At 31.5% G+C, this 17,319-nt stretch overlaps 2 protein-coding genes across 7 annotated transcripts; one reads left to right on the forward strand and one right to left on the reverse strand.

Moving 5' to 3' along the window:
- Positions 1-1,470: 1,470 nt before the first annotated feature.
- LOC110610853 lies at positions 1,471-2,974 on the forward strand. The gene has a single exon (XM_021750928.2). It carries the CDS (start codon positions 1,911-1,913, stop codon positions 2,535-2,537), a length of 627 nt encoding a protein of 208 aa, XP_021606620.1. The 5' UTR covers positions 1,471-1,910; the 3' UTR covers positions 2,538-2,974.
- Positions 2,975-4,950: 1,976 nt separating this feature from the next.
- Positions 4,951-11,469, reverse strand: LOC110610309 (2-oxoglutarate-Fe(II) type oxidoreductase hxnY). Of its 6 annotated transcripts, none has more exons than XM_021750172.2 (12): positions 11,216-11,469; positions 10,913-11,108; positions 10,681-10,779; positions 10,518-10,569; positions 10,285-10,406; positions 10,066-10,166; positions 9,905-9,963; positions 9,123-9,179; positions 8,816-8,861; positions 8,144-8,223; positions 7,585-7,707; positions 4,951-6,056 (listed from the first exon to the last, which is right to left on the reverse strand). In XM_021750172.2, exons 1-11 carry the CDS (start codon positions 11,339-11,341, stop codon positions 7,617-7,619), a joined length of 1,029 nt encoding a protein of 342 aa, XP_021605864.1. In that variant the 5' UTR covers positions 11,342-11,469; the 3' UTR covers positions 4,951-6,056; positions 7,585-7,616. The 6 variants fall into 6 exon arrangements, 3 of the variants coding, with proteins under 3 accessions (XP_021605864.1, XP_021605863.1, XP_021605862.1); XM_021750171.2 differs by lacking the exon at positions 4,951-6,056 and adding an exon at positions 6,063-6,499; XM_021750170.2 differs by lacking the exon at positions 4,951-6,056 and having other exon boundaries at positions 7,369-7,707.
- Between the last annotated feature and the right edge of the window lie 5,850 nt (positions 11,470-17,319).

Consider the following 17,319-nt stretch of genomic DNA (forward strand, 5'->3'; position numbering starts at 1 on the left):
AAATAATTAAAATATAAAATTGATTAATAAAATTTTAATTTTAAATTTTATAATTAACCCTACAGTTTCGTCATACTTTTAAAAGTTATATATTTAATTACACTTTTAAAAATAATGCATTTTAAAATTTTATTTTAAAAAAATTATTATAATTTTTATCGAATATTAAAAATAAAAATTAAATTTAATTCAAATCTATTTTAAAATTTAAAATTAGTTATTCTGATCACTCGTAATTAAATTTTTAATGTTTAGTTTAGTCTTTTCATCCTTTGTTTTTTTCTCATTTTACTGCTCTTATCTAAAAATAACGTTGTATTGCATGAACAAAATTGTAATTACCACTGGACGAGTTTTGAGATTGATCTTTTTTTGCTTGTAAAGATGAAAGAGAGGGGGTTGCTTTACAGCGAGCTCTATCCACTGCTGATGCCAGCAATTGAACCAGCACGAGCAAGTTATTCTCAGTGCTCTAGGACTCACAAAGTGGCGACGCTGCGAAATTTGAAGCTCGACAACATGCATAGGTAATGTTTTTCAGCGCTTTAATAGTGATGAACGATATTTAAAAAAATAGGTTTTTTGTTATCTTATTTCCTTTTCGGTCTTTTTCTTTTGTTTAATTTAACTAATCATATAAAATTTAAAATTTTTATTTATTTAAATATATTTATCATTATATTAAACTGTGAGTATTAATATTTTTTATTTATATCTACAATAATTGAGGGCGGAGAACATACTTAAAGCAACTTGATTGAATTAAAGGACCTTACTAAATAAGCTCTTTCAATATAAGAACTTTTGACATACAAACTGAAACCAACAAAAATATCAAAACTACAATGAATTTTCCACCACTATTTTCTCTAAATTCATGCCCATTTACAGCGCGTACAATTACCAACTGCTCCCTTTATTTTTTTTAATATATCATTCAATATCTAAAATATAGGGTGTAAACGAGCTAAACCGTTCCTGAGCTATTCGAAATTCGATTCAATAAAAATTCGATCGAATTCGATTTGATTTCTAAACAAGCTAAACTTGAGTTTAATTTTTAGGATCGTTTAGTAAACGAGCTAAATTTGAACTCCATAATATTCGGCTCGTTAAGTCTCGTGAACTCAACTCGTTTCTGAATTTATGAGCAGGCTTGCGAATAGACTCGTAAACAATCTTGTTAAATAATCTGAAATTATTATCACAAGAGAAATAAACTCAAATCATGCATATATTTTAATGAACCAAATTTAAATTTTTTAAAATTCAACTCTATATAATTTAATTACACTCCTAAGCTTGTATATATTTGGATTATTAAAATTTAAAAGTTTATATTTATAAGTTTACGAGCTAATTTGTAAATATATTTATTTAACTAAAATTATTTTAATTTTAAACTTATTAATTTTAAAGTAAAACTCATTATATATGTAAATAAATTGAATTACTTGTGAACTATTTGAAACTAAATTCGATAAAAATTCGATTTAGCTCAATAAAATTTTGACTCGTCAAAATTCGTTTACTAAACAAGTTAAATCTGAATTTCTTAATACTCAGCTCAAATTTAAAATAAGTAAAATTTAAATTCGATTCGAGTTTGAAAAAATTTTAACCAACCAAATTTGAGCTCTGCAAAATTTGGTTAGCTGTATTCTTTTAAAGCCTAGTAAAACACACTACTTAGAAAAAATTTATTAAGGTGGCAGCAATTTTCTACCCTTTAAATACCTCTCTCCCCTCACTTGCAACCAAACCCAAACTCTCTTCTCTCTAATAATCTCCTCCCTCTCTCTCTCACTCTCTCTCTCTCTCTCTCTCTCTCTCTCTCTGCGAAGAAAGAGAGGAAACCAAAAGGAGAATCTCTCTCAGGAAAGAAAAATAAACCAAGAATCTAAAGTCTCATGGAGATAGAGTCAAGCACAAGAGAAGTAGCCAAAAAACTATGGCATGTAGTCCGTATAGCATTCTCCATGTTAAGAAAAGGCTTATCAAAGAGCAGAATAATGGTGGATCTTCATTTGTTGCTGAAAAGAGGTAACAAATTGGCAGAGAAAGCCATACTTGACCTCATGTACCATCACCATAACTCCTCCTTCAGTTGTCGTTCCAGTGACTCTCTCTCCTTCATATCTCCACGAGAATACGAATTCAGCTGCAGCAATAGCCCATCTTTTCACCCTTTCCTTGCCCACAAACGCAAGCACCGCCACCACCACCACTTTCATTTCACCAAGGCTTACAAATACGACGATGTCACCACCGGGGCTGCTGTTCAGAAGATGTTTGAAATGTTAAACAATCATGATCAGGTGGTGGAGGCTTCACCGGTGGTGTTGCCTGGGTTTGGAAAGAGCCCAATGGTGAGACAACTCAGAATAACTGATTCACCTTTCCCGTTGAAGGACGACGGAGACTGTCAAGTTGACAAGGCTGCTGAAGAGTTCATCAATAAGTTCTATAAGGACTTGAAGCAGCAAAAAACTAGTGCTGCTTTTGAGCCACTGTACCATGGCATGTGGGTTAGATGATTTGATATTGTTTTTGCTGCCGCTTGCTCTCCGAGTCCGGTGGCCGGAAAACAACTGATGTTTTGTCCAATGGAAAGTTGGTTCACCTTCACTTCTGATCGAGATTCAATTATCTAGAGCTACTGAGCTAGCTATTTGATGCAAGATCACCTGATTATTAACAAATTGAAGGGCGATGACAAGTTTTTTCATGATAATAGATGAGCTTCTGTTAGCTAAATCACTTCAGATGATCCAGTGAAGATGTGCTACTCTCTTATAGATCAACACAGCTTTTTCCGGCAACAACTACTAATATGTTTTTAATTTTCACTTCCTTTTTCTTTCTAATTTTTATTTTTCAGTCCCTCTACATTGGTTATATTGTGTTATTGTATTCTGAATATTGCAAATCATAGGGGAAAATATATAAGAGAATGGTTGAAAACCTTTTGTTTTTTCTTTTCTTTAAGATGGAGATTGGAGGAGTAGAATTTAAAATCTCTTCCATTTACTTAAATATATTTACAAACAGATTAAACTTGTTTAATTAAAGAAAAGGATTAATATGCATATATGTATTTTTCAGTCGAAAGGCAAGATTTCATTGAAAGAAAAATATCAAGGCCCAATACAAGTATAAGGCTTCAAATCCAAAGGGGAAAACACACAACTAGGCCCAAGAAAACTAAACACGTCCAAGGCCTACAACACAATCAGCTCATAGTCTAAAACATCCTAACCCCAACAAACAACTGCAGAACCAGGAGAATCATGGACGTCGTCTCTACTGTCTACGGTCATACAGCTGGGTACTGGGACAAAAGGATGTTTACTGCAGTCTCCAATAGCCATAGATGAAAACACTTGAAAAGATCCAGTGCCAATAGCCATAGATGAGCTTTCTACACGTACCTTTTATAGAGTTAAAAGACACTCTCAATTTGAAATTAAAAGTTTTGCATTATTTCAATTTCATATATTTATTTTTTTTAATAATTTTTCTTTTAATTCAAAATTTTTTATTTTTAAAAAATTAAAATCTTATATGATTTTAGAAGAATTTTTTAAAAATTTTTAAAAGATTTTTAGAATCCCGCTTTTTCAATCCATCTAATTTATGAATTTAATACTCACTCTTTGTGCATTAATGAATTGGACCTGGCCCATCCACGACAAGAACCTCTTGTTGGGCCAAAACTTCTCGTTCCTGTGCTCAACGAATTGGGTCTGTCCATTTTGACAAGTGGATCGCTACCGTTTGATAGGCCACGCCCACCTACGTAACTACAGTCCCGCCAAGCGCCAGCCTCAGAGACACGCCTCAAAATTTCTTTAATTTTGCTTGAACTAACTTCTCTTTCTGCTGACATAAATCCATTTGCATTTCTTCAAAGATTATCATCCGAATCCCTAAGAACAACGCATGGAAGCTCCAAAGATCAACACTTAGGGCCTTTCTTTTTATTGGAGTTTCTTTTAGTCAATGGCTTCTTGGCTCAAAGCTGCAGAAGGTTTGGATCTCAGTCTTTCGACGATCCAATAGCCTTATTTGCTTGCATTTTGAGTCTAAATCAGAGTTTCTGCATGCAAGAATTTTTTTCTGGATGTCGTTTGGTATTGAAATTTAATTTAGTTGTGAATTCATTATTTGTGTTTGCTGTTTTAGCTTGTTTTTGACTCCCACAATAATCTGGTGCATTTGTTTTGCCTTACTATTTTGTTATATTATCTGAAGTTTACTTGGTGGATTACTTGCATGAAGCATGACACAATTTCATTACTAAAATCTGGTTCTCTTTATAATAATATTATTATTAATTTCTTGAATGTTTCATTTATTAAAATTGTATATTTGGCATGGAACGCTTTTGTCAATAACTATCAAGCAAGCAACGCTATAGGGGAGTTGTCTAATGTCTAGTACACAAAACACCAAAATTAGATGTGGTATCTGGTAAAGATAGAAATATTCTCCTGGTTGAAAATGGTGCTATCCCCTCTTGCAAATCGATGCCCCAAACAGTCATTGGGCAGAAACAGGATACTGACATAGATGTCTCTAGCATTACATCGTCAGACAGCCTAGCAAATGAAGTTGTTAAGGATGATGCTGATCACGTAAAAGTTCTTGAAACTGCTGTTGATGAAGAGGCTGCAACATCAACTTCAAATGGTGAGTTTCTCAATGAGAAGGCTTCTGATGTTCTGGTAAAACATGCTTCTTTCCCATTACCAGCAAAAGAATTCATCAAGACCATCCAACTGATGCTGACATTAAGTGTTTGCTTTCTAAGTTTTTCTGATTAGTTCCATTGGACTTCAGGCTCAAGGGCTGCTTAAGACAGCAATTGCCACGAAAGGATTGATTGTTAGCTCCCGAAAGGATTCACTTCAACACTTCAAACAGCCTTGGGCTCATGAGCTCACCTATCAATAATCTCTTAGGTGCTGTGAAGGTGTGAAAAATGTGTATGATATGTTATTTCCAGTTTATGTATTTGCTTCTAATTAGGCAATTAAGCCAACAATTTTGATCGGATCATCTGGAGTGGGAAGACCATTTACAAAGGAAGTGGTTGAAGCCATGGCTGCTTTAAATGTGGTTTCCTCTATCTTTCTCTCACTGTATACTATGAAATTTGGTCTGATATTGTAGTTATTCACCCTATATCGACCAAAGGAAACTGACTATTATATCACCGATGTACAGAAACCTGTTATCATAGCTCTCTCCAACCCAACTTCACAATCAGAGTGTACAGCCGATGAAGCTTTTTTTTGGACTAAGGTGAATAACACAATGATAAGGCAAAAATTTAATTTTACGGTTAAGTGTTTTGATAAAAGCACTAACAGATAAAAGATTAATAAAAAAATAAGAAATATGAAGAATAGAGAATAATTTAATATTTCGAGTATAAACAACAAAACTGGTTCTAGATATAGGAATAAAAGAACCATTTACGATTCTGATAGTATCTTTTTGTAGACGTGGAATATAATTAAAAAAGTTTTCGGAAGAGACCATCATTTGTTTATTTGCACCAAAATCAATAATTTATAAAGCAGAATTAAGAGACAAAACAAAAGTACTATCAAAAGTCCTTACATTACCCATAAAAGTCATTGTCATTTCAATAAAAAATCATCATTTTTCTATAAAAAACAGTAAAAAATTATTGTTACTGAAAAAAGAAATATTGTTCATCGGCGAAAAAGATACGAGTCCAGTAGATTAGAAGTGCGACTTGAAGGTGAGTCTGTTGGAAAGAATTACTATCGGAAAAACTACCAAAAAACGTCTACTACGCCAAAAAAGATAAACCAAGTCACGGATCCACACAGATCAGAGGTGCGACTTGAAGGCGAATCTACCAAAAAAGATAGCATCAAAAAAGGACACCGAAAAATATCACACGCGCCAGCACGTGGAAAATATGTGGAAAATATGCAGAATCTTGCGAGGGCGCGTGAGACTCACGCACGTGGCTTTCCAGCATCGGAGTTGAAAGGCTGACCGACGACGATCCAGCGACCCTGTTGGTGAGGACGGTGAGATAAAAAAAGATTTATCGATAGACTAGTACCAAAAAGGTAGATCTAAGATTTTAAAAATTCTAATAGAAAATTTGAATTTAAAACCTAAAGCCAGCAAAAAAAGCTCTGATACTGTAAAAAATTTTAGAAGAAATTTTTTATTCTATTCCAAATTGAATAAAATCCCTTAAATTAAGTCTAATTATGATCCCAAATATTTGAATTCTCCTAATTAGAAACCTTCTGTGTTGGTCAACGATATGTATATATATGTTTGTGTTTATTTAGTATTTGGTATTTTAGTTGAAGATCAATGATTGAGGCTTGAGTTTTATTCTTTCTTTGTCAATTTAGGCCAATAATGCATATATATTCCCTGGATTTGGCTTGGGTTTGGTTATCTTTGGAGCAATCCGTGTTCATGATGATATGCTTCTGGCAGCCTGTAAGTTCAACACAACAATAATGATAATAGTTATTAACCCTGCCCCTTAGGTTGGTAACTTTAAAGGAAACAAAACAAATAAGATAAATCTTAACTCTCGACTCCCAATCAACAGTATAATTAATTAAACCATGAATATTTGTAATTATGTTTTTGGATTTCTTTATGTTGACTTGAAAGAGGTCAAAATCAAGATTAATACTGCAAAATTAAATCATAAATTTCTGTAGTTTTGCTTTTGGGATGATTTGGTGAATTTATACGATATTAGGGTTAAACATAGAAGCATGCATGTAGATTTTAGAACTTCTACATTTGGTGAAGGATTAACTTTACATTTATGTTGTGTGCATTTTACAACGGCGGAAGCCTTGGCCGGACAAGTTTCAGAGGAAAACCATGCCAATGGGCTGATTTATCCACCTTTTTCTAGCATCAGAAAAATTTCAGCAATATTGCAGCTAATGTAGCCGCAAAGGCATATGAACTTGGTAAATCTTCCCTTTCTCCTACTGTATTATTGACTTTGAATACTCTATAATTTTTTGCCCTTCTTTTCATCCTTTTTACAGGGTTGGCTACGATTCTTCCTCGTCCGGAGAACCTAGTGAAGTATGCTGAGAGTTCCATGTACAGTCCTGTCTATGGAAGTTACTGGTAATTTTGTGGTTTTGGTGTGCAAGGAAAATATATAAAGTGTAGTAGCTCTGAGCAGAATAAGATTCTGATATGGATCATCGATATGGCAGGCTCTATGTTTTCCTTTGATTCGAAGTTACAGCTTAGCCTATGTGCTTAAAAAGTTGTATCTCTAAAATCTCTAGACAAATAAGATTTCTTATATGAATAATAAATTAGACAAGTTATTGAATTACTAAATACAACATTTTATCCAACATAACGGGCTATTATTTGTTTGCTTTGATATTTTAACAATAATCATCGGATTAACGATGATAACTACCTATGAATAAAACAGATTATGTAGTTTAAGAAATGATGTGGGGAATATACAGATACAACAGCACATTCAAAGCATAGTGCATCCTACGACTATCAGATCCTCACTTAATTTGTGGGTACCTGTCTGATCTCCGAGATTCAGAAGTCAGGGCTCAAGTTTGAGGTTTGCTGTATACATTCAAATCAGCATGAGTATCCTTGTAGCGTTGACTAAGATAAGTCCCACATTTGATTGGAGGAAACCTGATGAAAAAAAACACATGCACAGTTCACTAAAATAATTAATGTAAAACTCAAATACGTAACTTCTGCATATTGTTATAGTCATCTTAAAAATTGAACATTTTATTATTTGCATTTAACCACTTGATCTTGATGAGTAGAAGGTGATCATGTGTTTTATCCATTAACTATTAACAGTGCCCAATATATTTACAGCTTGTGATGTGACGAAAGAACATCATCAATACATTGCAAATCCAGTGAAAAGATAATTTTCCAACATTATGTGGTGCAAATGATTTGCAACTTTTGACACAATGCAATCATAAGACTTGTACTGAGATGAAAATTACATGCATGCATAATTAATTCATTTGGATGAGATATATAAGGATGAGAAAGTTGCACCATCAATAATTTTTCAATAGTGATAAAAAGAAATAGTGGTTGAACTGACTTGGGAGGATTTTCTTCTGACTTGCAGGTGGGCAAGCATTCAACTAGACAATCATGACTAGGTTCCACGAAATATGCTATCTGTCATTGAAAGCAACAAGTGGGAAAATACAGAATTTCTACAAGACATTATACATCATGAAGGAGTATCAATCATACTAAACAAATCAAGCAAAATTATTTGAGAAGGAAAAAAGGACACTAGTATAGAACATAACCAAGAAAACTATTTCATTACTACATTTTTTAGGCAAGCATGACTTATAATGTTCTTCAAAATTTTAGTTAGGAGATAAAAATCCTTCTAATTCTCAGTAAGAGATGTCTTCTTGAAAAAAAGAAATTGATTCCTCTACCATTCTAATAAACAGAACTGGGATCCTAAACCATTACTAATCACATACATGACACAGACCCAACTAGATAAAATTTCAAAACAATGCAAGTTCTAGCAAGCTGTTTTTGTAGCACTGATCTCCACAGGATGCGTTTGGCTCAAAACAGAAGTGCTTAAATATTCACAAACATCAAATAAGAAGGATTTTATTTGAGGCATGGGATATGATACAATAATAGGACAGAAACATTGAAGTTGCAATTATAGAAAATAATAGGTGTGAAATTATAGAACCTCTGAGCCTAAAATTAAAAGGAAAAACAGATAGGGACTTACAGAATATCTCTCTCTACCATTCCCTACAACTCTATGCAGTGTGGACCTGTATATCATTACATATTGTAACTGTAATGAGAAAAGAAAGCAATGAATTCATTTTCACACAGTTAGGAAAAGGTGCACATAAAACAAATGAATTAGGAAGGGTATTTCTATTGTGGCATGTTCATGTCGATCAGTCCCCATAATCAATGAAAAATACTTTTTTTCTTCCCAGATGCCAAATATCTTTTATAATGCAGCATTGGTTGTTTTATTCTGGCATGAAGAGAACTGAAATTATATACAGTATATTGACAAGAACCTGAAAATACAGTTGCTCCAGCGTTCCAGCATATCACCAAGATTCACTACGAATGCTCTGTATTCAAGATGAATCAATTGTCATTTCCCTGAATTAAGAAACTCTTCCTTGACTATGTCATCCATGCAGCATGCAGCCATACAATCTGCTGCAATTACTGACACCATGCAACTTCGCAGCTGACAAATAGAATGAACAGGTTGAAGGTGGTATTTATTAGTGCTCAATAGTTTAATTCTTTTCTTTCCCCTGTGTCAAGATAGGTAATAGGATTCTGAGTTAAACTTCAGGATTTTTATGCAGGTTATATCCCTGCCAATAGATTTAGCCCCATGTCCTAAGCATGACCAAGCCCATCTCACAAAAGGACCTCTTCAAAACGAATCACTATTTATGTAGGGTCATCCAGTAATTTTATATATATATTATATTTGCAACTTTCAATTTCTTGTCTTCATATAAGGTTGTAGCCTTCACACAACAGGTGTATATACTTCTTGGTTGAATTAAATAGGTGTAACTATGTAAGCCAAGGACCTAGACTTCTACATCAATTTCCTTGTTAGTTTTTTGGACAGAGAAGCTGTGATTCCCATTAACTAATTATTGGACAAAACAACTTTTTTAACAGCACGAGGATCTAGTTGTCCTAACACACAGATGCAGAAGTGGAAGGATATTGTAAAACACACAACTTTAAACATGTAAGCCTACAAGGATAGTTAAAGTTTTAAACTATAGAGTAGAAAACTTCATTTTCCAACAGTCTGATAATGTCTCACCCTCTGATTGGAGCTACATATTCCCAAACTTGAGGCTGAGCATTCTTATCCTTGCATATCTGAAAGAAGATAACAAGTATTGCAATAACTAATCAAATTGTGATTACAAAGGTCTTATAAGCTTAATAAACGCATAAAAGAAGTTATGCCAATATTTATACTTGGAGGGCAACGACATCATCTGTGGCTAAAAGGGTAATCAAACCGTAGTCAGAGTGAGCTCCGGCTCCAAATATTCCTTTTGAGGGATCAGAAATCTGACCTGATCACAAAAGATAAGGAAATAAAAACAAAGGAATAAGATATTAAGTTCTATTGACTGGAGAATGGCAGTATGGCACAAAGTCCAGAATGAAGTCCAATCACTTCTGATATTCCACCTCCATAGTGTAGCAAGCGCAAGACTGTAATTGGCTGGCCAAGCATTTCAGGCCTATCAAAAAAATCAGCTTCCAGATTAAGTGCGAGTGCTATGATCCTTGCTACTGCTCTTGCAACCTCTCTGCATTAACAGAATTATCAAAATTTAAAAGGGTAGTGAAATAAAAAGCAGGCTATCATTTATCAAACAGGTATATAATATATATATATTTATTAAGTTTGCAAATCTTACAGGGCCTCTTTATGAAACCTCTCCATGGTTTGTCTCCAACCAGGCAAAAGGTCTAAGACACGTTGACAGTTGGGGGGAAAAAAGAGAGGGCATTAAAACAAGCATTAGATGTTAAAAAATCAACAATGAAAATTCAAAATTAGCTATGATTAAGTTCAATTACAGTCTGCCGGCCAAACATTTTGTCCATAAAATGGCTTCTCTGCTTGAGGATCATCTTCAGGCACTTCAACTCCAATGTAATATCCCTCCTTGTAATCTCCTACCAAAAAAAAAACTCAAATTAATTAAAAAAGTTAGCAATCCCAGCAAATAATAGACTCTTGAATATAATCTCAGGCGAGAGTAACCATGAACAGCAAGCCTCTTCCACTGAGAATGAATAAGGAACGAACCATGTAGTTGATTATCAGGATCCAAAAGCTCGTCGAGGACGGGAGTATAGCCTCGATGCTTCTCGTTTCTAAGAAGATTCATTTTTTCATCTAATGGGAGCTGAAAAAACTTCTTACTCTCAAAGAAAACCTGGTCCATGAATTCTTGGCTTATTCCATGATTTACCACGTAAAAAAATCCACAATCCAAACACGCCTGAAACCAAAAGCATAAAAGTTTTCACAGAGGAGTTTAACAACTAACGTAGCAAAAAAAGAGATGCAGAAAAGGAAATGAGAGAATTGAAAGAATAATTAAGCGACCTGTTTGAGCAAAGAAACAGATTGCTGGATATCGGAGCTGGAGAGATCGATACAGTTGAGAACTGAAAATTTCTGGTCACGCGTGGGAATTTCCTCGGTTCCATGTCTCTGCTGCTGCTTCTCCATTCACTCCCGTATATTGAGAATTTTCGAGGACCTCAACTGTCGAACACGCCGTTCGGTTTTCTGGAGAAAATGCGGTGCACAAATAAGGGTGTCGTTTTGCTTATGCAGGCCGTTAAGCAGAAAATGGAAAGATTTTTTTTATATATTTTTGAGAAGGAAAATGGAAAGAATTTGACAAATAGTTAATTGCCCAACTTGCCCTTTGTGTACAACGCCAAATCCTGCTGTAGTGGAAACAGTGCTTTACTTTGACCCCTTTCATCAACAACAGCACCAGTAAAGAAATTTGGATTCGCCCACGATAATACTAAGTTTATTTGCGTCAGAGATTCGTATAATTCTTTTGCTGCAATAGTTAATTTGTGAATCTCTGATTTGACATTTTAAGATAATCCAATGGATGCTTAATTAAAGTTTGAGAAACTTATGATTTCAATTTCTGCAATAGAAGCTACTTGTTTTTCTGTTAAAAAAAATTATAGATTTTGGTTCGGTTATATTTTTATAATTAATTTTTTTTATTTTTAAAATTTTTATAATTTAATTTTTTATTTTTTGCCTTGGTTTAATTCGAAATTGATTAGTAATAGAACTGGTGCTCCTACAGAGAGATTACTAATCCACCAACCATATCCTGTCATTGCCGTTTTTAATCCCTTTAATGATTTAATGATTTTAGATCATATAATTCTTTAATTTTTTAATTTAATTATTGCATGTTACATATTTATTGTATTCCATTTAAAAAAATATTTTTTTATTTTAAATTTAATTATTGAAACTATAACTTATCGGATTATATATAATTTTCCTTCCTTTCATTAAAATTGTAAAATTTTAAATCAAAAAGTATAAATAAATACTAATATAGTGGTGGTGAAGTTCAATAGAATTATAAAATAGCTTATTAATTTTTTTATACGTAATTAAAATACATTCATTACAATTTCTAAATATTATAGTTGAAAAATAAAATTACCAACAGTAATTTATATATTAGACTTGTAAAAAATAATTTATATTTAAAAAATATTTTTCATTACTTAATTTATATTTAAAAAATAAAATTTATTAATAAATTTATATATATAAATTTTAATAAAAATTTTAAAATGTAAAAAATAACTTTATTTTTTTATAAAAAATATTTTCTTAAAAAAAAATTATTTGAAATAAACGAGGTCTTATACTAGTATAAATCTGGCGGAGCTTAGACAAAGATAAGGATTTAGAGAAGAAAAAGAAAAGAGGCCATAAGCCCATAGCACCACCACTCTCACCGCTATAACTATAAAATATCAACACCACTAAGTAGGTGGGAAAATAGAAAATTACTGAAATAGGCCCAATTAATCTTTAGTATTTTTGTTAAGTATTAAATAAATTAATTTAATTAATTAATTTTTTGTATTTTTATTAATAATTAAATTTAATATATTATTATTCATTAATATTTGGTCAAGTAGTATTTTAATTAATAAAAAATTAAAAATAGTAAATTTAAATTACAAAAAAAAAACTTTCATAACAAGAAGACCAAAAGCCTCACGTCCCCTCCAAATTGTTTGAAAATTATTTTTACTTTTCAATATTAAAATCATTTTTCTATTTTCTTAACTACTTTTTCCTTTTCAATTGTATTGATTAATAATAGTCTTTTGACAATTAAAACATAAAAACAAGATGACAGCTTGATTATAAACCATTTTCTGATTCTGCAATTTTTCATATAATATTTTAAAAAATAAAAATTAGATTTATAATCTTTTATATTATAATTATCGAATTATATTCAGACTTTGGATATCTGAGATTGCTTAATTTGGATGATTTTCTCAAAACCTATGGTACATGTATACATTAACATATGAACAAAATAATCTTTTGTCGACCAATGAAAATCCAGACGAAATCAATTATTAAAATGAAAAAAAGAAATTCTACTAATCCTTCTGCTCAGTTGTCATCGGAGATATTACACCGGCAAAGAGGGCAAGAGTTGCAGTTGGATAGCCAGGAGGAGATACAACCAGCATGGTAGACATGGCCACAAGGCACTCGTTTTCCACCTACATCTCCGCCGAAACCCTCCATGCAAACTGAACAAACATCATCTGAAACATCAACAGTGGGCATATCAGCTACTAACGAGACTGATTTAGAGATCTGACGTGCGAAATCAGAATGAAAAGAGAGAGCCTCATCCATGTCAAAGCTTAAATCGATGAGGCAGCTTGAGAAGGCGTTGGGTACAGCGGCCATCTTGAAGAAAGAGTGATCTGAGACTATGGAGAATGTGTAGAGAGCGATGAACTCAGTGGAGTGGTTTTATAGAGGAATTTTTGAGAAGCCAAAATTGAAGATCGTAAGAGCTTACACTTCACGTGCTTGTATGAGGAAATTGTAAGGAAGGTGGTCAAGTTTTCATAGTTGGTCGTTATATATATATATATATTTATATTTTTTATACGTAAAGAATGGGCTGCTCTTACTGCTTTTCTCTCTTGTGTTCTTTGTCTCCATCCGTTGACCCAAGACCAACAGAATAAACCTCGTCTTCTTCAAAATAATTAAACTTTATTACAATTCCGAGTTGTTTTAAGCAGGCCTACTTAACGACCAAGGAATTATAATTTAAAGGAGACTAGTACTCGTAATTACATGTGTTAATTAATGACATTTTTAAATTAAATTACGAGATTACCTAATTAACATTTATAAAGTAATGTCGCGTGACTAATAAGCATTTCCTCGTTCATTTTTTAAATATTTAGGAAAAAAAATAATAATATAACTAAATTTATATATTTACAAAAAAAAGTTAAAATTAGGAAATTGTATCTCTTTTATAGTAGGTTTTATTTTTTAATTCTTATATATTTATATTCTTTTTATTTAATTTAAGTTCAAATTATTATTAAATATACATAATTTATTAAAATTGAGTATTTTATTTTACAAGCCGAAGAACAAATACTAATGCTCTTTAATCTTATATAACCCATAATACAATTAAAGCGGCAGTATTTTAATAATTTTGTTTTATTAAAATTAAACATTTGTATCCATATTTATAAATTACTCAATTAAAATATTATTTATAATTTTTAAAATTAAACTATTTAATTATTTTACTAAAAGATTAGTTATATAAGAATGTTAATTCTATAATTTTAAGTACTAAATTATGTTAGCTATGAAAAATTAATATATTTAGAAAATAAAAATAATTTAAGATTAAAATTTTACAATAAATAATAAAATTTTTAGAAAACATATACTCATTAAGCAGTGGAGATGTTGAATCGGCAGAGGAGGCGAGAGTTGCTGTGAGAAAGCCAGGATGAGAGACACACTGCATGGTACACGTGCCCACATGGGGCTTGTTTTCCACCCATTCCCTATTGAAAGCCCTCCATGCAAAACGAACAAATCCCACCGTCGACGAGTCAGCAACAACCAGAGATTCTGATTCTGGAGTTTGACGTCCAAAATTTGGATGCAAAGTGAGAGTGTCGTCCATGTCAAAGTTGGCATCGATTAGGCAGCTCCACAGGGCGTTTTGACTATGTGGCTATGGTAAGAATTCAATTCAAATCAAAAAAAATTTAAATTAATTTAAAATTTTGATTTAATTTTTTATTTATTTTAATTTGATTTAATTTTTAATTTTAAAAATTTTGATTATTTCAATTCGATTTTAATAAAAAAAATTAAAAAAATTAAATTAAATCGATTAAGGATAATAATATATTATTTTTAATAATATATTATTTTTAATAATATATTATTTTTAATAATACTGAGATATTATATTATATTAAAATATTAATTAAATTTTAAAATATTAAAAATAAAATATAAAAATAAAAAATTTATTAAAAATTTAAATCGATTAAACTGAATCAAATCGAACTGTATTAAATCAGTTCGATTCAATTTAATTTCTAATTAAAATCAATTTAATTCGATTTCATAAATATTAAAATTTTAAATTTTAATTTATTTAATTGAGTATTCAACCGATTGAATGGCAAAACCATCTTTAAGATAGGAAGATGTAAGTTCTACATAGTCTTTTTATAGACAAGTGGAAGTAATCAATGGGAATTTTACATGTCTAAACTATTATTAGATTTTATTAATAAGTAGTCTTAAGATTTTAGGAAAATTAATTGTTTAGTATTTTTATTTAATATAAATATTTATTTTTTATTTATAAAAATATATTCAGTAATTTATATTATCATTAGTTTATATTTTTTAAAGCGCTGATTATTTAATTAAAGTCGTTAAAAATATTTAAAATAATTAAAATACTCTTCACTGTAATTAAATTTTATAATTTTAAAATATAAATATTAATTTTAATAATTTCAAAATCACAGTTATTTAATTTTTACAATTTTAGAAAGTATTGTTTCTAATTTCAAAATCACAGTTATTTTGCAGCTTTACAATAAAATGGCCATAGTCGTTGTAATCGTAACACTTGTCGTTGTAATTGTAACACTTGACCTTTTTAATATTAAACTTTTGATTATCAAACTTTTGATTATCAAACTTTTGATGGTGTTGTCCTTGTTCTCATCTTGTTCCAGGAGGGCCACGATCTTTGCTGCGTTTTCCGCTCCCTCTACCGCGTCCTCTACCACGTCCACATATGCGTTTCAGGCCTTTGCTCATGTCTTGTGGACGCTGCTCATTGAATCTTAAGGACTCAGTTCGTGCTTTCCACTCTTCTTTAGTGAGTAGCACGTATTTGTGTTCTCTGGAATTGTATCTCTGCAACTTCTTCTCGTGAGTTTTGAGAGAACCAGTTACTTCTTCAATTGTTTTAATAGACAAGTTTCGAAACTGAACCTTCCAATTCAACAAGCTCCCAAACACCTTGAGCTTGTATGTAGACTTGCATCTTGATTGTCCAAATTGTGTAATTTGTCTTTGATAGGAGCGGATACTACAGAGAAACATTACCTTCTCTCATGGGCTCTCTCCTTACGGTTGCTGCTGACTAATAGAGGTGAGCAGCATTCGGTTCAAATAAAAAAAACGACCGAACCAAATTAATTTGAAAATTCAATACAATTTTTTATTCAATTCGATTCGGTTTGGTTTTTAATTTCAGAAATTTCAGTTATTTTAGTTCAATTCGATTTTGATTAGAAAAAAATAAAAAAAACTGAACCGAACCGATTAGTGATAATAATATGTTATTTTCAATAATATTGAGAAATTAAATCATATTAAAATTAAAATATTTTAATTAAATTTTAAAATACTAAAAATAAAGTATAAAAAATAAAAAAATTTATTAAAAATCAAAATTGATCAAACCGAACCGAATTGAATCGAATTAGACCGATTCGGTTCGATTCAATTTCTGACCAAAATCAATTTGATTTGATTTTCATAAATACTAAAATTTTGATTTTTGATTTATTCGGCTCGATTCGATTTTGAACTGAATCGACCGAATACTCACTCCTACCGACTAATAACCATTGCCATGCCGCCGTTACCACTACGGATAACACTCGATAATGATTCTTGCCGAGACATGTATTTGGGCATAAACGAGGTTCCAAACTCTGATACCAAGTGTAGACTCTGAAAATGATTACCCAAGAATGTGAGTAAAGCTATGTACCTGAAATAGTTTCTGAAATTTTTAAAGTTTTTTCAATTTCTGAACTTACTGCAGGGTTTTTGAGAACAAAAGAATTTAGCTCAGGAATTTCAGAATTTAGCCCATGAATTTAATCGACATATTGTTCTTATTTATACTTGAATTAACAATTTAAAAAACAAAACTCAATCCGAACTTGAAATCTGTTGAACAAATCAGAAACAACATGCAAAGTGAGTACGTGTTTCCTTCAATATTTATATTGGATCGATTTATTAACCCTTTATTAAGAATCATATAGCAATGGCGAACAAAAAATTTAATAAAACAAAAATAAGCAACGCATCAG

This window comes from Manihot esculenta, chromosome 3 (genome assembly GCF_001659605.2).
Source record: "Manihot esculenta cultivar AM560-2 chromosome 3, M.esculenta_v8, whole genome shotgun sequence".
NCBI classification, from domain to species: domain Eukaryota; kingdom Viridiplantae; phylum Streptophyta; class Magnoliopsida; order Malpighiales; family Euphorbiaceae; genus Manihot; species Manihot esculenta.

Bases quoted from the DNA above. Each gene is read 5' to 3' on its own strand.
- LOC110610853 (XM_021750928.2), top strand. From the start codon at position 1,911: ATGGAGATAGAGTCAAGCACAAGAGAAGTAGCCAAAAAACTATGGCAT.
- LOC110610309 (XM_021750172.2), bottom strand. From the start codon at position 11,341: ATGGAGAAGCAGCAGCAGAGACATGGAACCGAGGAAATTCCCACGCGT. The intron at 10,407-10,517 runs GTAAGATTTGCA...CTGTTAATGCAG, and splicing joins AGGTTTCATAAAGAGGCCCT to AGAGGTTGCAAGAGCAGTAG. The intron at 9,180-9,904 runs GTGAGACATTAT...TCTTGAATACAG, and splicing joins TATGTAGCTCCAATCAGAGG to AGCATTCGTAGTGAATCTTG.